At 42.0% G+C, this 27,036-nt stretch overlaps 2 protein-coding genes and 1 non-coding gene across 4 annotated transcripts in view; 2 read left to right on the plus strand and 1 right to left on the minus strand.

The window, feature by feature from the left end:
* The window catches only part of dhx34 (DEAH (Asp-Glu-Ala-His) box polypeptide 34), a 16,200-nt gene extending 1,985 nt beyond the window's left edge, over positions 1 to 14,215 (plus strand). Inside the window, 25 exon segments of the mRNA XM_034223044.1 lie at positions 1 to 46; positions 563 to 616; positions 619 to 680; positions 683 to 718; positions 721 to 786; positions 789 to 835; positions 932 to 1,010; positions 1,012 to 1,036; positions 3,109 to 3,326; positions 3,414 to 3,578; positions 5,054 to 5,068; positions 5,783 to 5,947; positions 5,949 to 5,978; positions 6,298 to 6,399; positions 6,490 to 6,755; positions 7,493 to 7,541; positions 7,544 to 7,669; positions 7,753 to 7,767; positions 7,769 to 7,810; positions 7,812 to 7,857; positions 8,803 to 8,909; positions 10,063 to 10,323; positions 11,417 to 11,593; positions 13,647 to 13,791; positions 13,911 to 14,215. Of these exon segments, the coding sequence (XP_034078935.1) occupies positions 1 to 46; positions 563 to 616; positions 619 to 680; positions 683 to 718; positions 721 to 786; positions 789 to 835; positions 932 to 1,010; positions 1,012 to 1,036; positions 3,109 to 3,326; positions 3,414 to 3,578; positions 5,054 to 5,068; positions 5,783 to 5,947; positions 5,949 to 5,978; positions 6,298 to 6,399; positions 6,490 to 6,755; positions 7,493 to 7,541; positions 7,544 to 7,669; positions 7,753 to 7,767; positions 7,769 to 7,810; positions 7,812 to 7,857; positions 8,803 to 8,909; positions 10,063 to 10,323; positions 11,417 to 11,593; positions 13,647 to 13,791; positions 13,911 to 14,062 (2,496 nt within the window). The 3' untranslated portion in view covers positions 14,063 to 14,215.
* A 671-nt stretch (positions 14,216 to 14,886) lies between these two features.
* On the minus strand, positions 14,887 to 22,948 carry spred3 (sprouty related EVH1 domain containing 3). Of its 2 annotated transcripts, none has more exons than XM_034223031.1 (6): positions 22,685 to 22,948; positions 20,557 to 20,722; positions 20,262 to 20,430; positions 20,103 to 20,164; positions 19,835 to 19,993; positions 14,887 to 18,800 (listed from the first exon to the last, which is right to left on the minus strand). In XM_034223031.1, exons 1-6 carry the CDS (start codon positions 22,693 to 22,695, stop codon positions 17,805 to 17,807), a joined length of 1,563 nt encoding a protein of 520 aa, XP_034078922.1. In that variant the 5' UTR covers positions 22,696 to 22,948; the 3' UTR covers positions 14,887 to 17,804. The 2 variants fall into 2 exon arrangements, with proteins under 2 accessions (XP_034078922.1, XP_034078923.1); XM_034223032.1 differs by having other exon boundaries at positions 20,557 to 20,754.
* Positions 22,949 to 25,185: 2,237 nt separating this feature from the next.
* Positions 25,186 to 25,257, plus strand: trnap-agg. Its single transcript has one exon. It is a non-coding gene; the product is annotated as a tRNA-Pro (tRNA).
* The last annotated feature ends 1,779 nt before the right edge of the window (positions 25,258 to 27,036 follow it).

Here is a 27,036-nt window from a genome sequence, read left to right on the forward strand (position 1 = left end):
TACTTCAGCGGTGCTCCTGTGCTGCAGGTACCAGGCCGGCTGTTCCTATACAGGTGAGCAGAGAACACAGATGTACAAATATACAAATATAGATTACATTTGTGTCCTAGGCCTTGATGTTTGAACGCATAATTGCACTGTACTTGATGTAACTGGTTTCGAACTAGGCTTCATTTTAAATGCATCCACAAATAATCAAAAGTAATGTACTATCAGTACATTTGAGAGCTCTGGACACTTACAACAACACTTTTTGAAATAGTATAATATATATACTCTTGCAAATATAAATATGTTACCTTCATATTTGTTAATGGCCTGGTGGTTGCTGTCTTATAACAATACAACACTATACAATGGGTTTTATTGGCATGACCACATGTTAAACATAGTATTGCCAAAGCATTCCACACAAGGCCTTATTATAACAATGTCTGCCTGCAATACATATAAGAAACAATTTATTAGGAAATGATGTCCCAAAAGTAATATTTCTATCGTAGTCAGGGTTTGTAAAGTTTTTAGTTATTTTCTTTAACACATCGTTTTTTGTTTTGTTTATGTATCAAGGTGTTATACCAGCCCATTCCCCCTGACGAGCAGCCCTCTCGTTCGGAGAACTGGATCCCAGACCTTACCTGCGCATCCTGCAGGGCATCGATCAGCGCTACCCCCCCGAGGGAGCGCGTGTGACCTGCTCATCTTCCTGAGCGGGGTCCAGGAGAGATCTCCACCGTCCAGGAGGCCTGTCAGGTTCTGGCCACACACACACGCCGCTGGATCGTTCCTGCCGCTGCACAAGCACGCTCTCTCTGGCCCAGCAGGACAAGGGCACGTCACCTTCCTTTGGATTACAGTGGATACAATACGTTTGAATGTGATATGTTAGCTTATCAGTTCTAATTCTTCGTCGTTGTTTGTAATTCTTCAGGTGTTTTGACATTTCTCCTCCTGGGGTGAGAAAGTGCATCATCTCCACCAATATTGCTGAGACGTCCGTTACCATAGACTGGAGTTCGCTTCGTTGTAGACTCAGGTATGGCACTGGGAGTACCCTCATAGATTGGGATTCACTTTTTAAATACTTACAAACCTTATTTGGTGCAGCCAAGTTTGTTCAAAATGTCTCTCTCTCTTTTGTATTTGTATTCATTTATTTAATAAGGGGCTATGCACATTAATTAACACAAACACTGGAGTCCATCATGTAAATGTGCCAGATTTAGACATAGAGCAGGGGTGCCCAACCAGTCGATCGCGATCGACCGGTCGATCGCGGGGAGATTCCCAGTCGATTCGCGAGATGTGTCTAAAAATAGAACAGCAATATTCTGTTTTATCGTTAATGTCCTATTACATAATTTTCCTGTGCCAGAATAATGCACTTGAACGCATCAAAGCTTTGTGATTGGCCGGCGTGACCCCATGTGTCGGGGGCGTGGCTGGTGGGCAGGGCAGTGGGCACTATTTCGCTGACATTGTCCGTGTCAACACTCAACAACAGGAGTGACAGTCCGCACACACACAAGACCGCAATTATGGCAGAAGCAAAAAAAAAACAAAATATATAATTTTCACTCCGAGTGGGAGGATCATTATTTCTGTATCTATTCCAATTCAAAGTCCATCTGTCTCATCTGCAATGCGAGCGTGGCTTTATCGAAGAATGGTAATTTAGGAGCGGCATTTCAAAACAGTGCACCAACGCTACGAGACGGAATTCCCTCCTAATTCTGCCCTACGCTCCCAAAAGGGGAGGGGCCTGAAAGGACAGCTAAATGCACAGCAGTCCATTTTCACCCGGCCCAACAACAAGAGCAAGGCTGCTACCCAGAGCATCTTATCGTGTCAGTCACGTTCTTGAGAAACACATGAAGTCTTTCAAAGACGGCGAAGTTGTGAAAGAAGCTTTCCTGGAGGCTGCCGACGCGCTTTTTTGGGGACAATAAAAATAACAGCAGCATTTCAACAGGTTTTTTGATATAATAAAAACTCAAGTTAGATACCGTTATTAATCAGCTGTAAGTTTTAGTTTGTTTGAACTTATTCATTATAATTATTGTACAAAATGGTATAAGAATGCAAACTTCAATTGATTATAGTCTATTATCAATTCAGGTTAAGAAACTAGTGTTGCTTGCATCCTATTTTAAAGGCATTTATTTGTATAATCTACTAAAATGCAACAAAAAAAGGGTTTGATTCTATTAATTTTGTCTTTTTTTATTGCACTTTGGCAGCAGATTCCTGTGTAGCTTCAGATCTGAGTTGTCTTATTAGTAAGCCTCATTTATACTTTTGTAGCAACACTATTTTTATATAATGGCAAAGAAAGGGTTCAGAGTCTTTTCTTTTTTCCCTGTGTCATATGTGGGCAGCACTGTTCAATGTTTCTTGAAAACATTACCCACTGTAGTGTGACGTGTGAATAAACTCCAACTCCGTATCAACAACACTGTTGTGTAACTTCAGTTAAATACTTGTATGCGTGTAGATTAGAAAGAGGTAAGATAAAGGATCTGCAGTAGTTTATGAAGTATTCATCATACAAAGGTCAGTTTTATACAAGTAGAAGTGTGTATGTACCTGGTAGTAGGCTGTCAGTATGGCTACGCCTCTCTATTTGGACTGGTAGATCTCGGCAGACTGGCAACTTTAAAAGAAGCTCTCGGTTCAAAAAAGGTTGGGCACCCCTGACATAGAGGATCATTTCATTTAAGATTAAAATAAGATATTCTTGATCCCTCTTGTAAAACAACGTATTGCACACAATTAGAAACGTTTTTTGTTCGTTTTTTAAAAAAACAGTATACAATATAAACATCTCAAAATAGAAGATACGAAGGTCGACCGTGAAGATAAAAATCTGTAAATAAATAATCCCAGGCAAAAGCACATGAGGCAGACTGTAAACACATAGGGACAATTGACACACAATTAAAAGCCCTTAACCCATTAACACATACAAGTCACAAAGCACATACATAGTCTCTTGGAGGATCCGAAAGATTCGAAAATCTGTCTATGTTTTCTAACTTTGAGGACATTTGAGGAGTACAAAGAACAAACATCATATCAATGATTGTTTTGTTGTTCATTCTTTTACAGGGAAGGTTAAGGAAATGAGTTTTGACCCTAAGGCCAAGATGCAGCGTCTGCAGGAGTTCTGGATCAGCAGAGCCAGCTCTGAGCAGAGGAAAGGTCGAGCCGGGCGCACAGGTCCAGGAGTTTGCTACCGCCTCTACGCAGAGTCTGACTACGACGCATTCGCTCCTTATCCTGTGCCTGAAATCCACAGAGTGGCTCTGGACTCGCTCATCCTTCAGGTAACGACATCCTGGAGAAAGCAGGAGAGCACATCCTCTTTTTAATTCCAATTCTAGCTTTATTTATGCTGTTTTGTGTTCCCTTAGATGAAGAGCATGAGTCTTGGAGATCCACTTTCTTTTGTCTTCATTGATCCTCCCCCTGCTGCTAGTATCCAGACTGCAGTTACTTATCTGAAAGAGCAGGGGGCACTGGACAGCCGGTCTGACCTGACCTCTATCGGTACCCTGCTGGCACAACTGCCCGTGGATGTGGTCTAGGTAAGATTGTCCATACCAAACCATGTTGGAGTTTTATTGTTCTTATATTTTGAAAAGTTTGAAGGTGCTGCACATTCAGTAGCAGCTAGATCAGATCAGATAAGAAGCACTTTATTGATCCCAATTTGGGAAATGTTTGGGAAAGGCATTGTACAATACAAATTAAAAGACTAGAAATAAACATTCCAAATGTAAACATCACAATAGTAATAAAATGCATTAAAAAAAAGTAGAAAAATATACATGTTGAATTCAAATTTACAGTAACAAAATATAAAGCAGGATATTATATATACAGTGGGGCAAAAAAGTATTTAGTCAGCCACCAATTGTGCAAGTTCTCCCACTTAAAAAGATGAGAGAGGCCTGTAATTTTCATCATAGGTACACTTCAACTATGAGAGACAGAATGAGGGAAAAAAACCCCAGAGAAATCACATTGTCTGATTTTTAAAGAATTTATTTGCAAATTATGGTGGAAAATAAGTATTTGGTCAATAACAAAAGTTCATCTCAATACTTTGTTATATACCCTTTGTTGGCAATGACAGAGGTCAAACGTTTCTGTAAGGTCTTCACAAGGTTTTCAAACACTGTTGCTGGTATTTGGCCCATTCCTCCATGCAGATCTCCTCTAGAGCAGTGATGTTTTGGGCTGGTCGCTGGGCACACAGACTTTCAAACTCCCTCCAAGATTTTCTATGGGGTTGAGATCTGGAGAATTGGCTAGGCCACTCCAGGACCTTGAAATGCTTCTTACAAAGCCACTCCTTCGTTGCCCGGGCGGTGTGTGTTGGGATCATTGTCATGCTGAAGACCCAGCCACGTTTCATCTTCAATGCCCTTGCTGATGGAAGGAGGTTGTCACTCAAAATCTCACGATACATGGCCCCATTCACTTCTTTCCTTTACACGGATCAGTCGTCCTGGTCCCTTTGCAGAAAAACAGCCCCCAAAGCATTATGTTTCCACCCCCCATGTTTCACAGTAGGTATGGTGTTTCTTTGGATGCACTCAGCATTCTTTCTCCTCCAAACACGTCTAGTTGAGTTTTTACCAAAAAGTTCTATTTGGTTTCATCTGACCATATGACATTCTCCCAATCCTCTTCTGGATCATCTAAATGCTCTCTAGCAAACTTCAGACGGGCCTGGACATGTAGTAGTAGTAGTAGTAGTAGTAGTAGAACCTTTATTTATCCAGGAAAATCAATTAAGAACAAATTCTTATTTACAATGATGACCTGACATGTACTGGCTTAAGCAGGGGGACACGTCTGGCACTGCAGGATTTGAGTCCCTGGCGGCGTAGTGTGTTACGGATGGTAGCCTTTGTTACTTTGGTCCCAGCTCTCTGCAGGTCATTGACTAGGTCCCCCCGTGTGGTTCTGGATTTTTGCTCACCGTTCTTGTGATCATTTTGACCCCACGGGGTGAGATCTTGCGTGGAGCCCCAGATCGAGGGAGATTATCATTGGTCTTGTATGTCTTCCATTTTCTAATAATTGCTCCCACAGTTGATTTCTTCACACCAAGCTGCTTACCTATTGCAGATGCAGTCTTCCCAGCCTGGTGCAGGTCTACAATTTTGTTTCTGGTGTCCTTTGGACAGCTCTTTGGTCTTGGCCATAGTGGAGTTTGGAGTGTGACTGTTTGAGGTTATGGACAGGTGTCTTTTATACTGATAACGAGTTCAAACAGGTGCCATTAATACAGTTAACGAGTGGAGGACAGAAGAGGCTCTTAAAGAAGAAGTTACAGGTCTGTGAGAGCCAGAAATCTTGTTTGTTTGTAGGTGACCAAATACTTATTTTACCGAGGAATTTACTAATTAATTCATTAAAAATCCTACAATGTGATTTCCTGGATTCTTTCCCCCCACTCTGTCTCTCATAGTTGAAGTGTACCTAGGACGAAAATTACAGGCCTCTCATCTTTTTAAGTGGGAGAACTTGCACAATTGGTGGCTGACTAAATGTGTGTGTGTGTGTGTGTGTGTGTGTGTGTGTGCTGTGTGTGTGTGTGTGTGATGTGTGTGTGATGTGTGGTTGTGTGTGTGTGGTGTGTGTGGTGTGTGTGTGTGTGTGTGTGTGTGTGGTGTGTGTGTGTGTGTGTGTGTGTGTGTGTGTGTTGTGTATGTGTGTGTGTGTGTGTGTGTGTGTGTGTGTGTGTGTGTGTGTGTGTGTGTGTAGGGAGATGCTGGTGCTGGGCTCTCTGTTTTAACCCTGGTGGACCCCGTGTTTGCCGGTGGCGGCGGCCCTCAGCGTTTCAGTCGCCCTTCCTGCGCAGCGCCAGCACAACCCAGGACTGCACCACCAGCCCGCCAGCCCCTGCCACAGTAACCACGGAGACCCCTTCACACCTGCTCAACACCTTCAACGCCTGGGTGGAGGTCAGTAGTGGAATATTATGACTCTACTATTTAATATGTTCGCATTGGATATAAGACGGTCTCCATTATACATACGTTTGTGGTCAAAAGTTTACATACACTTGTAAAGAACATGTATTTCACGAGAGTCTGAAATTGACTTTTCAATCATTTATACAACTCTTGTTTTTCTGTGACAGATTGATTGGAGCACAAACTACTTTGTCACAAAAACAAAAATCATGAAGTTTGGTTCTTTTATGAATTTATAATGAGTCTTCTGAAAATTTGATCAAATCTGCTACATGTATGTCAACTTTTGACCACAACTGTCCAACAGGTGAAAGGAGAAAGAGGTGGAGGCTCCAGGAAGTGGTGCAGGAGGAGAGGCCTGGAGGAGCAGCGGCTCTATGAGATGGTCAACTTACGGAGACAGTTCAAGGCAGGCTATACGCAGAAGCTCAAACATTTAAAAGACGCTTCTGATGTGTGAAAACAGTTCCACAATATGATCTTCTTCTATGGTTACCAGGAGCTGCTGAGGAGCCACGGCCTGCTGGAGATTCAGAGCAGCGCTCCCTCTGGTGGAGACCGCGTGCAGCGCAGGCAGAGGCTCACTGAGAGGAAGAAGCTGCATCAGATGAAGAGAGACCACGAGCAGCAGGAGAGCGGCCGGCGCAAAGTCCTGAGGCTGGAGGAGGGGCAGGAGGAGTTCAGCTCGGGGTCCGACGCAGAGGGGGCCGGCAGGGGCAAGAAGGACGACCAGGCAGGACAGAACGTGGACATACAGGTAGGCCTGTCAAAGAAAAAGCATGTTTGAACTTGTTTAGCCACAATGATGCCAGAATAAACAGCAGTGTTTATATACCAATATAAGACTTAACGTTGGGCAGACATTGCACTTTTCGTGGACATAATTGAAAGGTCTATTTATTCTTTGCTGTCATTATTTAATTTATGTTTAATCATTAGAATATTGAAAAACTCTCATTCTATTTCCAATTTCTGAATATTCTTAAGAATGAAAGTTTAAAAATACTCTTTAAACGGGGCTACTTGCGTTATTATGCTTTAATATAACATTTCCTTGTATCAGTAACATAACAAAGTTTATATATATCATTTATTGCAACTATTTCTGGGATAACATATATATATTGTATATATATGTTATCCCAGAAATATATATATATAAATGTCATCATGACATGCCTTCATACAGGTGAAGTCAAAGTACAATTGAATATTTTCTTTAATTGAGTCTCCTTTTTACTGCAATACTTAAAAGTTATAACTTCAACATTTCTTTTTATTGAAGGAAGTGTGTCAGATATTTTGGCTGACTGCAGCCATTTACAGGAAAAAAGTGTTTTAGTTTGTGGCAGCAATTAACTAGGTAATCAACAAGAATGATATGTTTTTATACTGAGAAAAAGGGCAGCACATATTGCATCACGCTATTTGTCTTCCACAGATACGGGGTGTCTGTGTGTTTCACTCCCTCCCTGATCTCTCTCTGTGTGCTGCTGTAACAGGAGGTTGAAGTTCAAGTTGCGTCACAACGTGTCGGAGCTGCAGGAGGGCGGCGAGCGTCAGTCAGGAACATGTCCTCCCGTCAGCAAGCTCTCCTCAAGCTGCTGCTCTGCCGCGGCCTCTACCCTCAGCTCGCTCTGCCCGATGAACACAACTCCACCCGCAAGGACTCGGAGCAGGTGGGCTGCACCCCAGTTCAAACATTTTAAAACAACACGATAGAGGGGAATCACTACTGACTTCCACATTTGGATTTGTTTAGGTGTTCCACACAAGGGAATAAGCAGGGAGTGGTGATCCACCCGACCAGTGTGTTCGCCCACCGACCCCGAGGTGTTACAAGTGCCTGAGGGGGACGGAGACATGGGTAAACAAATAACTTATTTTAAAGGTCTCCTCTCATGCAAAATGCACTTTTTGACGTCTTTTATACATGAATATGTGTCCCCGGTGTGTCAGGAGACTCACAAAATGTCAGAAAACAAAACCCTCGATCTTTTCCTCCGTACCCAAATCTCTAAAAACGGGGGTACAACGGAGCTGATCCAGATTTGCGTCCGATATGACGTAATATCGGAAATGTGGATCCACGGCACTATCAGAAACGTTGCTATCAGAGACAATGTCCGACGTGTTTTGGACGTAATATGGTCTTTGTTTACATTAGCAAGCATCGCTCAGAGCTAAGCTGTACTGGAGAGAGTGTGTGTGAAGAAGCAGGAAATAAAAAAAGGAACTCACCTTGTGGTAAACCCGCAAGAGAAAAAGCATTTGAGCTCAGAAATAAACAAATAATCCTTGATGTGGTTTGGAACATGATATGGCATTTAATCACGGCAGCATTTAGCTGTGTCTCATAGAATTCTGAGCAGGCACCAGCTCCCCCTCCTCTTTTTTTCAAGCTGAGGACCCCGAACCTGCACTTCTCTAACATGGCTGAAATAGAGGGATATGAGGGATTTCTAAAATGCATGAACTGTTTTGGTATTTTGAGCAAAACACATCATAGACATGTTTTTTATATATTTTTATATATCTGAGACCCATAATATATGCCTAAAAATAGCATGATAAGAGATTGAAAGTACATAAAGAGAAACAAAGAAAACAATCATGATAAAAGTGTGTCTTTCTGGAACTGACTTTTAAATCTAGAAAAGACAGCATCTGTTATTTGTGATAATGTTCCTAAAAGCTCCGGCCAGTTCCCCCAAAGAACGTGTTGTTGCCCTCATTTTGTCCTCATGTCTCTTCTTTCTCTCTTTTTGTTGTGCATGTCTCTCACCATGTCTCACGTGTCTCCTCCCTTAAGGGCCTGAGCGGAGGGACAGCAGCAGACACCAGCTGCTAGCCTTCGTCACTCTGTTGGAGACCAACAAGCCGTATTTGTCCAACTGTGTGCGGGTACCAGCTCTGCAGGTGAGTACCACCTGTGGGAGGCCCCTGAGAAAACATCTCTGGATTAGTTTAAAACGTTGTTTTGTTTTATTAAAGTAAGCTACCAGAGTCATGGTTGACCTATAAACCCATTTATTACATGGCTTAGTTGAATACTCGATTCTGATTGGTCAATTCTGACATTTCAGAGATGAATATGACGGTAGTACAGATCGCTGTTAAGAACTATAATGACCGTTGCTAAGGAGGATCAAGAGAGAGAAAGGAAAAGAGGTTAAAAGACGGAGCGCTGGACGTCAGATAAATCACCAGAAGCAGGCAGACAGGAAGTAAACACTAACAGGATCACAGTGTGGGCTCTGCAGTGTTTAAGGACGTTTCAGTGGGAGAAAGACTGTGAACACACTTGGACAGTCACAGAAAACATCCATCAGAGTGGTCTTCATTTTAAATGAAGTTGTTGTCGGAGTTCCAGCCATTGGTGCGTGGTGGAACAGGGTTTTATGTTCTTAGCGGAAACAATACGATCATTTTCAGGTAAAACAAAAAACATTTCCATCAATATTGGGAGTCAAGTGATGAGTTAGTTTAGTACGTGGCCGTGTAATAAGCAGGATGATGTGCATGGGGGAAAGAACACCGTTCAGAATGATCAAGAACCCTCCTCTTCGCGTCGGGCTCCACGATGATCCAGTTTACAGGTGGATGTGATTCCTAAATCCTAACTTAGTTGTAGAATTGGAAAATATTTAAATAGTGTGATGCATTTTCAATTCACTGGTTCAAGTATTGCAATATGAATACATCTGTACACAGTTCTGATAAAACACGCGGATCACTGTGTTCGTTTCTTGAAATGGTTTGCTAATTATTATTATTCACAGATTGAAAAGCATTCATTTCAGAAATGTATGTGATAATGGAGAATAACATAAATAATGGTTCCTCTTAGAAATAGTATTTCCATGAAACAGGTACTTTACACAGATAAATGCAATTAAGGCATACTTTTTGTATGAATTAGTTATAAAAACATTTGACACAAATTCACATATTTCTATATTATGAAAAGTCCCACCTGTTTATTGTGGCCAACATTTGTATTCTACCCAGCTGGGGTCCCTTTACCCATCATGCATCACTGGTACCTCTGTGTGTGTGCATGTGCTCCCAGGCTCTGCTGCTGGTGGCCAACAGTGTGGACAGTAACGCTGACTGCACGCGGCTGGTGGTGGACGGCTGGCTGGAGCTGGAGCTGAGAGAGGCGGGGGAGGCCCTGAAGGTGCTGTCCACCGCCCTCACCCTCCGGGGGGAGTGGGAGCGCCTCCTTCTGGCCCAGCTGGCGCAGAGCACCATGGGGCCAGAGCAGGGGGTCTCCCGCAAAGTCCTGGAGAAGCTGAGCGAGGGCCTGGTCCGCTTCCTGCTCTACACTGAGGTAGGGTGCTCCCAAAACATCAAGTATCTCAAACACATACTCTTGATGCAAATTATAATTTATTGTTTTGTTTATTTTTACTTTCCAGATGCTCAAACAGGGTGTCCGCGGGGTCTTAAAAAGTATTAAAAGTTGATAAATAAATGTTGCGAAAATGAAGGCTATTAAAAAGTATTAAACAGCATTATTATTACATTATTACATAGTATTACATTTTGTAGCTTGTTTTCAATAAGTATATAAATGGTCCAAAGAGGTTGTATTCTACAGTGTGCCTGAATGTAATCATTGCGTAGGTGTGTAGTGTGATTCTGTGTAGTTTATTTATGGCATCCCGTTGGATGTGACGTCATCTGAACAGGACATCGTACGCTCACTGCTTGATAGCGCGAAGGTCCGTTTACGCCGGTTGCTAAACAACATCGTTATGGGGAAATGCAAGTTTGCGTCCAAAAGGTTGGAAGATAAGGAGGAAGGACAATCAATACTGTATATAGTAAATGTGAGGTAAAGTGTGTCGCCAAGGTAACCGGTTAAAACTCAAAGTGGCGATGAGGTCTTAAAATGTGGAGCGGCACCTCACCGCTTCATAAATTCATGTTGTGCTCAAAGTGCTCCAGATTGATGCATTTAAAAAACAATCTTCTTAAATTGCATGCATGTTCTTTGAGTAAACACTGCAAACTGGTCCCACAGACCCAGACAGCACACACAGGTTAAAGGTCAGCATATAATAATGTTAAAATGTGCTAAATATATACACTGCAAAAAACAAACAAAAAGGAGTAAAAGTAGCCCCCGACTTGTTTTCTTTTTTGAAAGAGACCCCTGTTATAGAACGATACATTTGACAATTTTAAGCTTGGCCTACCATTGTATTGGAGCGATGAGGAACAGGGGGGCCTCAAAGTGGGGAATGACTGAAAAAGTTTAGAACCACTCCCATAAACCCCTCTGTTTCAGCCCTGTTTCAAAAGTGCTGATTCTCTGTCTGTAGCTTTAAAGGCCAATGAGCTGCTGAGGACCACTTCAATAACAAGATGGTTAATCTCAAAGGCTTATTGCTAAAAACACTTCCCCCCCCCCCCCCCAGATCACGTACAGCCTGCGGCGCCTCACAGCCTTCCAGACCCAGAACCTGTACGTGGGCCCCCGGCCTCAGGAGCCGGCCCCAGAGGAGAACCCTCTGTTCCCAGGGGTGGAGGCCAAGCCGGACCCCATCAAAGGAGGCCTGCGCGTCACCAGCTTCTTCACCTACAACTGCCTCACTGTGAGTCTGAAAGAGTGGCAGTCTATGACCAGCATTCTGTTAACGTCACAAATGGATGAAAATAACTGCTGGTTAAATATATGTATGTTCATTTATCAGACATTTGAAAAGGTCACTTTAGGTGAACTTTACCGGGAACCAAATGTTTTTTTAATGACATTTCATTTAACCTTTTATTAGATTTTTTAAAACGTTATTTATTATGAATTTGTTTGTTTTTTCACGTTGTACTACAATTCGTGTTTGAGTTTTTTATGAAATAACATACATAACATTTAATGTAGTATGCATTTGAATGGGATACTATACTATGCCTTCTTATGGCATTTTAACAACTGTATTCTTTTATTTATGGTATGCTTTACTTTTCTGAAATTATTTTCCTTAAATATTTTATGATAAACCACACTTTTTTTGATGGAATACTATTCTATTAGAATGTTTACATTTTGATCACATATTATACTTTTATATATATTCAATTTAGTTTTCATTGAGTCAGGCACATTGAGTTTACATTTATACAGTCATTATCTTTCCCTTCCTGCCTGGAACAGGACGTACTATTGTTCACTCTCGCTAATGCGCCATCCCAGACCTCATCATCTATTGCTTGGACTAGTTCCTCTTCCCAATCTTGTTTGATTTGACCAAGAGATATTTCTGTGAGACGGGAAACGGAATTGTAAATTCTTGAAACCAAACCTTGTTCGGTTGTTAGAGTCCAGAATTGAGTCAATTATTGAATCCAGAGAGATATTGGGGAAGGAAGGGTTGTTTAGTTTAACCCAGTTACGGACCTGGAAGTAGCGAAATAGATGAGAGCCTGGGAGGCAACATGTGTCAGAGAGTTGGCTAAAGCTACCGAAAACATTGTTAATGTAAAGGTCCCTTACTCTGATAAGACCTCATCTCTACCACATAGAGAAGGCCCCATCAGTGTAAGGGGGGAGAAAGAGATGGTTGTTGCGAATGGGACTATGAATAGAGGATCCATGAAGTCCATTTCTACATTGGGACCATATTCTTAGGGTGGAAACAACAATCGGGTTACTTGAATATTGAGTCGGCCGGCTGGTAAGCAAAGCCAAAAGTGAGGTATTGGGACAGGATTTGGCTTCAAGCTCACACCAACTCAATGTTGGTTCCTTAGTCCATAAAAGACTGGCAGACATTGAAAGAGGTACAGGAAGCGAGGGAGCACGTTCATTTTGATACAGGATACCCTCCCAGCGATAGTTAAATGTTAATTATTCCACCTTTCCAAATCAAATTTGAGCTTTTCAATTAGGGACGTTGTTTTTGTAAAGGTCTGAGAGTTTTCCACTTATATTCACGCCTAAGTACTTTGAATTACTCCTAGACATCTTGAGGGTGATGAGTCTATCGGGGATCTGAAGGGTCATTTATAGGGAAGCACTCGCTCTTGGGAAAGTTTAGCTTGTACCCTGAGAAGGTTCCGAATCGAGTTAACGGATCTATTATCTGAGGAATGGTAGATATAGGGTTAGAAATGAACAATAGTAAATTGTCAGCGTATAACGAGAGTATGTGTTCTGAACCATATCTGGTCATTCCTTGTGTAAAGCTGACAGATTGAAGCGCGATTGATAGGAGTTCGATCGCCATGGCGATTAGTAACAGGCTTAGAGGGCAACCCTGGCGAGTACCTCTACCTAGTGTCAAATATTGAGAAGTCATCCCGTTAGTACTCACTGAAGCCTTGGGTGAAGAGTATAACAATGCTATCCAGGACACACATTTGGATCCGAGGCTGAACCTCTTAAGGACCTCAAATAGAAAGCCCCCACTCCACCACATTTTATACTTTTACCTTGACTTTTAATTGCACACTACTCTAATATTGTATTGCTTTTTTTTAATAAAATGTAGAAAACTAACTATACTATGACATTCTTCATTCTTTTTTGTAACTAAATCTTTCAGCCTTCCTTGTTAAACTCCTCTTACATGAAATACACTGCTCACCACTCCTTTACAGAACTCAGATTTACGTGTCATTGACCCTGTGTTTCTGTGATGTGATTTTCAGGACTCGAAGGACCTGTACAGCGAGTGTTTACGCACCTTCTGGAGCTGTCCTAACTGTGACCTCTACATGCCTCTCACTCCGCTGGAGCGCATGCAGCACGAGGCCTCCTGCAGGCCGGCAGGGGAACAGCAGCAGTCAGAGGAAGGTCAGCGACTGCCTGTGTTCATATTTATGTTTGTGTATCTGTAGATGACTTCAATACATGCATTACCTGTCTTGTTAGGACATGAATCATTTGAGCCTAACTGAGGGTTTTGTTTTCAGAGCCAGAAGGGGCAAAGGCAGTCTCCTCCTCTTCCTCCTCCATGTCCAGTCTCACCAGAGTTTATCACTGTGACGTCTGCGATGAAGATCTGACCCTCACCTCCACTGAGATCCTCAAACATAAAAGGCAGCACATGTATTCTACCAAGTAGCAGCTTCCTAAGGACAACAACTAATCACAACGCGTCTGTTCTGTCAAGGACATACTTGAGTTTATAGAATGAAGTTGTTATGTTTGTGTCACTATTTTTCTTCCCTTTTTTACTCGAGGAATTTCATTAAACTGCTGTTCCTTCCCTTTAACAGCCTCTGTGTGTGTTTTCTGTAGCTCTCTGCCTAGTTCTGTTGCAATACCAGATATCATCTAGATTGCACAAAAATGACTGAAATGTAAAATAACAAATAATAGTTATAGGGTTGATGCTTCTGCAAATTCCTTAGATAACATTCAAGGGCCCTATTATGCAAATGTCCAGGTACAGATTTTGTTCCTCTTCTGGGACATGTCTCCATGCTTTAATGTTCAAAAAGCTATTTATTGTTCTCATACTGCCTGTGCTGCAGCACCTCTTTTCACCCTCTGTCTGAAACCAGAGCCCAGTCTGCTCTGATAGGTTAGCTCTGTTTTGATTGGTCAACCGCTAAAAGATGTCCCATCCCTTAGCCTAGCTATTACGTCAAATGTGTTGGAGCGCTAGCCAATACAAGTGTTACGTAATGATGTCACTAAGTTAAACAAAGGAGTCCAATGGAGGAGTTTCAGGCAGGGGGGGGGGGAGAAACCCCCTATGGAGGGAACACGGGCCTTTGAGACCATTATGCACACACACCTATATAACACTACAGGAAATGTAAAACCCCCAAACAATAATAAGGCCCCTTTAAGGATACTTGTGTTAACATAACTTCCCTCCGATGTTTCTGAGAAGTCCCAGAGTTAAGGACACGTGATGAGAGAGAGAGAAGTAGACAGTGATTTTAAAATATAGACTGAGGGTTTAATAATGATACAAACCCACGATATGTAACACCTCAAAGCAGCACATTGGCACAAAGTCAGAAGTAAGACAGCACGGAAGATAAAAACCTGTCTCAAAAAAATAAAGAATCAGAATAAATATCTCAATAAATAAATAAACAGGTAATATCTCATTAATTACTTTGAAACTAATAAATACGTACATTTGAAAATATGCACATTGGCAGAAATCAATAACCCAAAAAAGTAAAATAGTACTTAACACAGAGTTACTTAGAAATCATAAGTTATTGATTACTCAAATCAAAAGGCACATTTATTAAGATGTAAGAATGGGGCCTGAAAATTGTGACCGCATGTCTGTCAGTACTCTAACACCATTTCTGAACCAGAAGTAGCAAACTGTGTGCAATGGCTTCACTAGTTCTGTGTGTCTGCACCATCGAGTGAACGTGTGTGTGCGGGTCTATGCGTCGCAGATCTGTGAGGATAGTGTGTGAGGGGGGGACAAAGGGGGTTAGGATCAGGGAATGGCAGTCTAGTGTTAGAGTTGCATGTCCTTTATTTTTGGAACAATGATCGTCCCATAACCGAGAGGTCAGGGGTCACGTTCATCAGCAGGTGTGTGTCCTGTCTCTGAACCCTCTTTACTGCCTGTTCACTCACTTTAAGTCACTTTGGATCAAAGTTCTTGGTTAAACCTAAATATGTAAATCATCTGGTGAAGCTTCTGAAAGGTTCATTCTGCCATCATTCATGATCCCCTCACACTGTCATCATTCTGGATGCTCAGTGCATTTTGTGATTTATTTTAAGATTATTTGTTGTAATCTATATGTCAGTGTTCCCTATTTTTACACAACCTTCGAATCAACATCTAGCCTTCAAGAAAACTTTCCAAAACTCAGAAAATAAGTTAGTTCTTGATTTTGGTGAGGAGACCAATTTGAACAGTTCAAGGTATAATAGTGCCTCAGTTTTTCAGTTCTACAAAATAATGTTATCTTTGCAATTGGGTTGCAAGAGGCTCACTTCTGTAGGGTAACAAGTGTCTCTTATAATATATATTTCCTTGCATGATAGTTCAACACTAGTGAGTTCATTGATTCGTTGACATATTGAGATTTCTGCTTGACAAAATGTGTCCGTAGCTTTTAAACTAACATGGCCAGCAAAACACTGTAAGTATAAAAATATACAGCCAATCAGCAGAATAGACACAGAAATGCAAGATTCATCCCCGATAGCGTTTCTATTTTAAATGTCTTGAGTTTAATTTATCTTTAAACCTAACTATAAACTCAAAAACGTACACTATGTCACTTCCTCAGCACCTTGAGTGGGATAAGAACTTTGATAAGGATTGTTGTACTCTGCCGCCACACCTCATCGATTGTTAAGAGACGGCGGGAAATTTAAATAGGATTAGGACAGGAATTATAATAGCAGCTTTTTCTATCTTCATAATTAAAGCAACATTCAGCAAACACATCTCCCACTGTGCCCGAACGAAGACCGACCGCCATTCTTCTTTTTTCATAATGTGCCTCTTTTCTCATCACAGGGTCGACAGTCTGCAAAACACCTGTGAGCTACGTGCTGCAGTTTTATCATTTCTGCTTCATATGGAACACAATAACACACTACAGTTTTCAGTTACAACACTTTTTAGATTTTTCTAACGTGAGCGACGGGTACAAAAATACTCTTTCAATACATTGTTCATTGCACTTAATGTTTTTGGTGGCGTCTCATTCGAAGGCCTAGACACGTCTGCGGATCGGTTAGCGTAGGGTCCTGTTTTCCTTTCTCTTTGGGGACTGTACGTGTACATTAGGTAGAATAGACTCGCGCAGAGGCCTCAGTTGTAAGCACCTTGACTGATTCAACAAGTACAGTGGTTGGGATGTGATGTCCTCTATGGTTAATATTGGAAAATACACGGAAAGATGAAAAAATATGTGTAAAGTGAGTGTGTTTTTAACGTTCGACACACATTCTTGATTTTCTTTTTTTCTACTTTTTTTATAAAACAAAAATAACCTTGTGTTTGGTTACAAAGGACCATTATGGATCACATTATGACTTTGAAGTCTTTGTGGTTGTCATTGCAACTTCCCTTAACATTAATTGCCCCTTTGCATTTAATAACCTTTCCTCCACTGTGGTCTCCTACGTTAACCAACACCAGTGGTCTCAGATGTTCACACTTTCGTTTTGAAGACTGCAATTTTGCTCACCCCCTCCCATTCTCTTTTCATTCCTTAACAAGGGCTGAGTAACATCTGAGGTAAAATTAGAGGTAAAGGGTGACATCTGCTCATCTGACTGATAAACAGGCCAACATGAAACAAATAACTTCCCCAAGAAGATCTCATGTCTGTGAATACGTGATAGTGTGTGCCATCGGGGGATTCTGTCAATATGTTTTACATTTAATAAAATATACCAATTCAAATTATAACAATCATATATATAAACATATTTCGTTTTTTGTGTTTTTCCTTTCTAAATAAAAAAAAACAGACATTTGAAACAGTGTACACATCATCTTAGCCTATGCCACTCTCTTCCTGTGATAAAGTCTCCGACGCTGATTCTAGATCAGCCGACCCTCAGTAAATCCACTACGAAGGCTCCAGATGACTCCCACAGAGCCTGGTCTGAGTGCGGTGTGCCCCCAATAGGCAGGGGCCAGTGAGGAAGGCCTCGGGTTGAGAAAGAGAAAGAGTGGAATGCAGTGGAAGGCCGCGGGGCTTTGGGGGGTCACGTCAGAGGTCTGGGTCTCCTGAGAGAGCTGTACCACCTGCTTAACTCCACCTGCTTTACTCTACCTCCTCCGTCCCCACAAATGCTCTCTCCTCCGAACACCCAAACCTCCTTGGTCCAGGGAACCCCCACCCCCTAGCCTGGCCTCATCGGACCGCCTTGTGCTTTCCCCCACAGCAGCCACACCTCTCCCCACACCGCAGGCAGGCGTGCAAAGGCAGGTAGCAGCACATGCAGGGCACGAAGAGGGACAGGGCCACGAGGGCCAACCAGCGGGCACAGCACAGGGGGTGTGGGTGGCCCCCCAGCGAGTCTTCACACGAGCAAGGCTCCCAGAACTCCCCCTCAGAGTCCGACATGCAGTGGTAGAGCAGACTCTCTGCGCACCACACACAGGTCCACTGGCGCAGGCAGTGCAGGGCGGGGTCCGGGGCGTCTCTGCAGCGGCCCCGCCCGTTCTCCGAAGTGCTGAAAACAGAGCGGCAGTACACACAACGTGATGAGCATGAAGATGAACCCTGAGGACACGGGCTGTCGTCGTCGGGGGAGATCACCCCTGGGTCACCACCACCACTGGCCCCTTCTCCTCCTCTCTTACGTGTCCGCGACCGGGGCGTGCCAAGTGAGGTATGGATGCAGCAGGGGGAGGCTTTGCAGGTCTCCTGGGGGGACCCGGCGGGTGAGGACACGCCTGACACAGCGTTGGGCATGGACATGCAGGTGGGCGACGACGAGGACAGCCTCTGGGCAGCTTTACTGTCCAGAGACACTGTCACGTCGCAGCCCGCCGTCCCCACCCCTGCCAGATCCTTCTCAAAGCGAACAACGCACAGCTCCGACTTGTCCTGGACACTCACTCCTCCACCGACAACTACACCCCCGGTCAGCCCCCCGACCATAGTCCTAGTGGCCCCCGCCCGCCGGTAGTCCTCGTAACCTCGAGAACCCCACAGGTCTTTGCAAGGGTCCACACTGTGCAGGTCTCCCTCCTCCAGCAGAGAGATGGTGGGTGAGAGGGGGGACAGAGGAGATGAGGCCGTGGGACCCGTAGGAGGAGTAGGCGGAGCAGGAGGCGGGGGCGGAGGCGATGGCGGATTCAACACAGTCGTCATTTGTGAGAGCTGTCCCGGCCTGGTGTGGATCTGTGGAGAGGGGGTGGAGTTACAGAGGGAGTCAGGAACAGGGTGTTACAGGAGGCAATCATCCTGAGGGCATCTCAAACAGGAGTACAGATGATCAAGACCCCTTCAGTCAGTCGAGGGGGGTTTTCATTTCACCTATCCATTTATGTCTGCAGATGTGGACTTAAGTATGGAGAAACAAGGGGGGAATCAACCAGTCCACCTTCTGTGTTTTTTAGCTCTAATATTGAATTTAAAGAGGACATATTGTGTCACTTTTTAGGTCCATACTTGCATTTCATGTTTACATGCGTTAATGTTTAAGAAACACATTATTTTTCTCATACCGTCTGTCTGAGTGTACCTATATGCATCCTGTGCCTGAAACGCTCTGTTTAGGCGCCTGTCTCTTTAAGATACACTTTCGAAAAAGTCTGCTCTGATTGGCTTATGAGAAAGATTCAGATAGGGCGGTTTTTTCTAATGAGCCTATAGGTGTGACATAAGAAAGGGAGCCAAATCTATATGGCTTGTTTTTCATGATATGTCCCTTTCAAATGACCTCTAATTTGGATCTAAGTAAGAGCACTCTGTAAAGGTGGGGTAGGTAAGTTTGAGAAACCGGCTCGAGATACACTTTTTGTTATATTCCATGGAATGCTCTTAACATCCCGATAGCAATGAATATCTGAAGTGCTTTGACAAAAAATCCTTTAAAAAATGTCATCTGTGGAAGCCGTAGTACTGTAAAAAGTACGACCAATCATTTTAGCCGGCCCGTCTAAAATAACTGGATGGCCTACCTGCCTGTCAGCCTTCCATCTGTGCACAAACTTATCTCATGCCCTCATTGGTCATGTGCGCGTTTGTGTGTGTTGGAGGAGGGGCTCTGTAAGGAAGTGGCAGATTTGTTACGGCTGTGTATTTTCAAATTCTAGCGCACTCGAGCTGGTCTCTCCAGAATGACCTACCCCACCTTTAAGCTCTTTTGCCCCCAAGTGTGACCAGAACACATACAGAGACACATGTGATGGACTTTGAGCAGACGATGTTACCTGAGCAGGCGTCTGAGTGGTGACTGCATGGCTGGATCCAAAACTAAACTCTTCCGACAGAACGAAGCAGGTAGACGACGACTCGCTCGTCACTATGGTGAGGGGTTTGGGAAGCATCTCCTTTCTGCTGTTGGACGACGACTCACTTCCTGTATGAGACTGGCAGAGGCTACATGTCAGACACACCAATAACGGCATAAGGTGCCCAATGGTAACGACAATAACTTAGAGAGTAGATGCTCAACTGATCAAATGCTCAGATACTCACAGCTTGTCCATCATCCTCGGTGTCGGCCTCTTCTGGTGTGGAGGACGAGGGCGAGTCAGAGCCTTGATGACATGGATAGAGAGGATTTAGTCATGTTAGATACTTTCTAAAGCCTCTTCGAGCACAGCTGATGAGAGTTTTAACATATGACTCATGTACCTCTGTCTAGCTTGTCTATGACAGTCTGGAGCCCTTTCTCGAAGGAGATGGCGTCGGCAGGACTCTGGAACGTAAGGCCAAACTTTCGATCTTCTACTCGCCAGTGATGGAAGATGGGGTTCACCTTGTTGTACACTAACCCCCTTTGCACTGCACACTCCAACACCGGCTAAAGACACACATGGCAAACCCAGGAAGTTAGTTCCCTCACCAGGATGCATCGTTTCCTGTTCCTACATAACATGATGTACAGTCTTCGGGTGGTTACAGTCTTTACACACACGCACACACTCACTGCTCGATCTCGCAGCCGCTCTCCACGTATGATGTATTCTCTCCGCCCCCTGCCGTCTTGACTCCGCCCTTTACATATGACCACATGACTGAGGCCGCCACCTCCAAGGGGCACCCAACCGCCACTGGAGTCATCACGTGTCATCACCACTGCACGAACACGCACACTGTCAGGGAAGCCAAGAGAGTGAGCAGAGGCCTAGGCTGATTAAACAACGCAAGATTCAAGATTTAGATTCAAGATTCAAGATTGTCATATGTACAGTAGCTACAGCGTAGGTATGGCAATGGAAACCTTAAGTCCCAGGCTCCTTCAACAATGCAACATAAATATATATATAAGATATAAACAATACAAAATTGTGCAGGAAGAACATAACAGAAATTAAAAAAAGAGAATGTTGCCAGTGACCAACGTGCAGGTAAATGCACGGCATCTTAATTCATGAATGATATACACATGTCAATGATCAATGATCTACACAGACTCACACCAAAACCTGCAAACATGCAAGCAAAGATGAGCACATTCATTCAATTGAATAAAAAAATAAAAATAGGGTACTATGATGCTAAGGCAACTGTTTCCAACTCCGGTGAACTGAGATTTCACGATGAAGACAGAATTGCCAGCTGGTGTTGCAACATGACAGCTCAAATCACACAGTTATAGCCAGGGTAGTGTTTTTTATCAATCCATGATCACGTGATTGAGGTAAATCGGATTTAATTAGCATGTGGTGAAGGTAAACCAAAGTAAAACATCACGAACTATGTGTGGTGTTGCCTTAATTTAAACATATCTGGAGGATACTGAGAAATAAAACGGGGCCTGCTGACTAGCTGGCTACATGCGCTGAGAATAGAGGAAGTGTGGATAGAGAGAAAGCCAGCGTTGAGGAGGAGAGACATGGCCAAATGGGAGGAGGGAGGAGGAAGAATGAGTGTTTCCCAGATAGATGTATCAATGAACGCACCCATTCGCCATCAGAGGCCCCGGCATTCTTGCAAAAATAAGCTCAGCCCTCGCCAGTCGGCTGAATAATTCAGCGCCGCTGCTCGAAATGTGAATGTAATGCGTTCTCAGCCGTTGTTTCTTTGGGTCATTCTCAAATCACACCAAAGTACAAGTGTTGAAATGGGTTTCACAGACGCTCCTTTCCTCCATTCCGCCCCTGCTGCCCGCACTCATTAACACACCCCGATATAAGGTTTTATTTATTTTTTATGAATGGGATAGAGCCAGTCTGGCTTCACTGTGCCTCGGATATTTCGCACGGAAGATGCACAAGGCCTAAAATACAATGCGATCGCGTGTGAAAAAAGGGAAGGCAAAAGGAACGAGTGGGTGAGAGGATGGAGAGGAAACGAGAAATGGGGGGAGGGGGGCGATTAGAAAAAAGGGAAGGAGGAGAGGAGGGGTGAGGAAGAGTGAGAGCGAGCGAGGGAGAGAAAAAAAATCACATTTCATTCATAAAGTTTGGCTTTAAAAAATCATAATGAAACCCCGAGACACGTTGATAAAAATCACAACGCCTCCATCCCTCCCTCGTTTCAATGTAGCCATGTCTTGAATGACGCGATGCTGGCCCCAAACTCGCCATATTTCGCCTCCCCCCCATACATATTACACATTTCGTGACTGTTTTTACCAACCGCGAAACCACGCATTTAATTCAGAATTGTTGCACAGCTATTTGTTTAATATGCTTTACATTATTATTCCAGTGTCATGTTGTAAGTTGAGTGCCAGCCGTTTTAAAAGCACAGGTCCACATGTAGGTGGCTTCACATTTATCACATATTGGCACATCGGAAATGGGGTGTATGCTGTTGATTCAAGACTACGTAATGGTGTTTTTATTCTAGCCTGCTAAATTGTAGAGCACCGATTGTGATAAGAGTGCATGATGCTGGCTTGGTGTAACATTGATGGCGGTGGCGTTTTCTCTCTATCATCTATATTTCTGGCGGATGGCTGTATATATATATATATATATATATATATTATATATATATGTGTGTGTGTGTGTGTGTGTGTGTGTGTGTGTGTGTGTGTGTGTGGTGTGTGTGTGTGTGTGGTGTATGTGTGTGTGTGCAATGTTAAAAATGAAAATGTAAGGACTTACTCGCCCTCCATGGCTCGGTGTTGCCCGCCGCTTGCAGCAGCCCACCCCAGGGTCTCTCCTCTCTCTCTCTCTCTTTTTATCCTCCTTTCAGGAAACACTCTCAGGCTCGCTCACATCCTCTCTCTATCTGCTCTCATTTTCCTAATCTTCCTCTCTCTTCCTCCCTCTCTCTTCCTCTCGCACTCTCTCTCTCCACCTTGATGTCGTTTCGGTGTATTAGGATAGGCTTGAGGTTGCAGCAGCCATTTTCCGCTGGCAGCATCCTCCCTCTCTCTCTCTCCCTCCTCCCTCCCTCCTCTCTCTCTCTCTCGCTCCAAATCTCTCTCTCTCGCTCCAAAGCTCTCTCTCTCTCTCGCCTCCAAATCTCTCAATCTCTCTCTCTCTCTCATCTCTCTCCTATCTCTATCTCTCTCTCTCTCTCTCTCTCTCTCTCTCTCTCTCTCTCTCTCTCTCTCTCTCTCTCTCTCTCTCTCTCTCTCTCTCTCTCTCTCTCTCTCTCTCTCTCTCTCTCTCTCTCTCTCTCTACCTGCCCTGTGCCAACATCTCCGCACTAATCATTGACAGCATCCTGGCTTTAGGTGGCCCATAGGGTTTGACCAGTAGTGTAAAGTAACCAAGTCCATTTACTCAAGTATACTGTACTTAAGTAACATTTTGAGAGACTTGTACTTTACTTGAGTATTTCAATGGGTTGTTACTTTGTACTTCTACCACACTACAAATCAGATGTAGGCCTACTTGTAATCCACTTTACACTGAAACAATTAAACAGTGACTTTAATTAAATGTATTCTGTCTACAGGTTCCTTATTATTATTATTATTATTATTATTATTATTATTATTATTATTATTATTATTATATGAGGTTAGTTGAAAACAATAGTATTAAGTTGAACCTATTGTTTTTTATTTAAAGTTAATATTATTGCTTTCAACTAACCTAATACAAGTGTGTGTAATCTGTTGACAGAATATATTTATTTAAGTTCAGGTTTCAATTTTGTTGGAGTGTATTTATTTGGTACCTTTAGTTACTTTGAAAATGTGGATGAATGATATGAAATATAACCAACCTTTAAATAAGACTTACACCTGGAGTAAATCCACAAACTACCCTGCAGTATACAAAGTTATTAAAACTAGCTGCACCGTTACCAGCTGTAATAAACACAGTATTGCATCAATAATTATAATCAAAACATGTTATATAAATAATTCTGGAATGGCCTAATGGGTACTTTTACTTTTGGTACTTTAAGTATATGTTGATGCTAATACTTTTGTGCCTTTACGTAAGTAATCGCCACTCACTCTGGTATTACTTTGACTTAAGTACACATTCTGAGTACTTCTTCCACCTCTGGGTCTACAATGTGACTTGAAATGATTGAAATTGAGCACTGAGATGCTGGTATATGCAGTGAAGTGGGTGGTAAATTAAAAGCTGGGTAAACCATGAATGACCCCCGCCTGATCCCTTAATTATCACGGGCAAAAGCACTCCATATATCGCAAAGTTAACATATTTAAAAAATGATTTGCCCTTCATAGCATTTTTGCCAGCATTTCTCTTTTTCAAGCCACATATACTGGATAATTGTGTTGTTGCTATGCTTAGAAGATTCTTAAAAAGTAGCCTAAATAAGTATATTAAGGTCAGAGGTGGAAGAATTACTGATATCTTATACTCAAGTAAAAGTCCTGCATTACAATTCTTACTAAAGTGAAAAAGTATTAGCATCTAAATATACTTTATGTACCGAAAGTATTCATTATGCAGAATGGCCCATTTTCTAATATTATATATTATGTTACTATTATAATTATTGCTGTTAATTACAGCTGGTAAAGGTGCAGCTAATTTTACAATTGTAATGCTGTATGATAGCTTGTGGATGTTACTCCATGTGTAACTACAATATTATTTAAGTGTTGATTATATTTCATATCATTAATCCAAATCTGCAAAGTAATTAAAGTATTATATAAATGTACTGGAGTTAAAATGCACTATTTAACTTTTGAATTACAAAGTAGCAAACAATTAAAATACTCAAGTAAAGTACTCAAGTAGTATCTCAAAATTGTAGTTAAGTAAAGTATTTAGTTTACACCACTATTAGGATCGTTGCGTTGGCAGCTTTTAGACGTTAGCACCATGGACAGCAACACCCTGCTTATAAGAAACGACATCTGACGTTTCATTTATATAATTAAGGCTTGTACACAATAAAACAGTTGACTAACTTATCATATGTTACTTTGTGGTCACTTAATTAAAAAAAATACCGACCCTGATCTTTCATATTTGAGACATTACACATATCTGTAGCAGAATACAGTGTAAACGTAGACATAGTTACACAGGTTACAACACAGAATGATATTTTATGTTTCACAACGGGTTAAAATAAAAGTCGTACAAAGTAAATGCTCAAACTTCAGCTTTACTTAGTTATTCATTGCGCTAAATACTTGCAGCCTGTGGCACATTCATATGGTTCGTTGGTCTAGGGGTATGATTCTCGCTTAGGGTGCGAGAGGTCCCGGGTTCAAATCCCGGACGAGCCCAGATTTTGAAACAAGTGCCAACGTAACATTCCAAGAAGTGTATTGCACCAACACTTTGCACAGGGTGCTCCTGTCAATTATCAAATTAGATAGTTGCCACGTACCGGAAAACTCCAGCTGCTCCCAGGCCTGGGCGAAACAAATCACAGACAAGATCTCTTACGTGGATCAACAAAATACCACATTGTGCTTTATTCAACCCCGTTGTGAAAGTAAGGCAATTACACTAAACTGATAAACTGATAAATATCATAAGGCCACCAAGGACAGCGTTTGGCAAATTCACTGACAAAAAGCCTACTTTTAGATTGTTGACAGAAAGTATATCAACATTATGATATTTTGTTACATGGTAGCACATACTAATATTCCAACATGCATACGAAAAGTATCGTCAATTAATAATAGTACATTACTTTATATATTAAAGCTATTTTACAAAATGATCTTCGAGGGTGCGACCCATTAGAATTGTTGAAACTAACGAATTATCAATGAAAACAACTAATGACCACATTGACCAAACATATGTTATTGTAGCCCTTATATCAGAATACACAAGTTTAGCCTCTCACCTACAATTTCCCATCAACGCAGCACACAGTAGAATAACCATGGCAGTTCGATTTAATTTATAGGTACATTTACAAAAGTAGTGAATTATCATCGGACTTTATGACTTTGAAGCAATCTGGTAAAGTAACATTTAATTTGGCATTATGCAAATCATTAACAAAATTAATAATTTGGGTCTTAAAAAATGATTTTAGTCCCTCATGGGGTAGTGTGGAGCACATTTTAGCTAACAACGTAGGCATAAAATCAACTGGCAAGCATCAGACTTGTGAGGCGTTTGGGGACTGTGGGAAAGTTGCCTACTTTGCTATACAGTTCATGGAACCAATTAAACTACATAACTTATCGACCGTTTGTACTGGTCGTTTCTTTAGAACTGACGACCGAACATTTGAACTTTTCAAATGAAAATATGTTTGTGAATGTGTCCTTCACTCTGATAACCATCCCGGCAGACCAGCCGCAGGTTAGTTTTCTTTATCCGCCTTTTCTCACGGAAGTGATTACACTACTTTAACTATTGAATGGCTGTTTCGTGTATCTGAAATATTTACACCTCCAACGTCTATCAAAATCAAAGTGGTTTTCTAAGCGAGCAACTGAACACAACTTATATTACTGCTGGCATTTAGTCATTAAAATGAATTGAAAACCTTTGTTAGATAAGCTACACACTTATTGATACACGCCAACTGTTGATAGGCAGCACTTATTTGTGATGTATACATTTAAAACCTTTTTTGCCTTATACAACCATCATGAGCTTAGTCATTAAGAGTGTTCAAATAAGTACTCAGATCCTTTATTTTGAGTAAAAGTACAAATACTATCATATTAAAACACTCCACTACAAGTAAAATGTGTAAATGTTACTTAAATTAAAGTACAAAAGTATTAGCAACTAAATATACTTACTTACGTACTCATTCTGCACAACCGTTTCAGACAAATATAAATTACAGCAGTATTATAAGCTAAATGTACTTCAAGTATCAAAAGTAAAAGTACTTGTTATGCAGAATGGATATTTTCACAGGATTATAGTATTATTGTTATTATGTTATCCTCTTTTCATACATGTAAGAGTATTTAAGAACTAGAAGGAGATTAGAAGTACAGTAATGCATTGTACCATATAAGCATATCATGTGTTTTTATATGTAAAACACTAGTCACTGTAGTAAGTCAAAAGTACAATGTTCC

The sequence above is a fragment of the Gymnodraco acuticeps genome, unplaced genomic scaffold (genome assembly GCF_902827175.1).
Source record: "Gymnodraco acuticeps unplaced genomic scaffold, fGymAcu1.1, whole genome shotgun sequence".
NCBI classification, from domain to species: Eukaryota; Metazoa; Chordata; class Actinopteri; order Perciformes; family Bathydraconidae; genus Gymnodraco; species Gymnodraco acuticeps.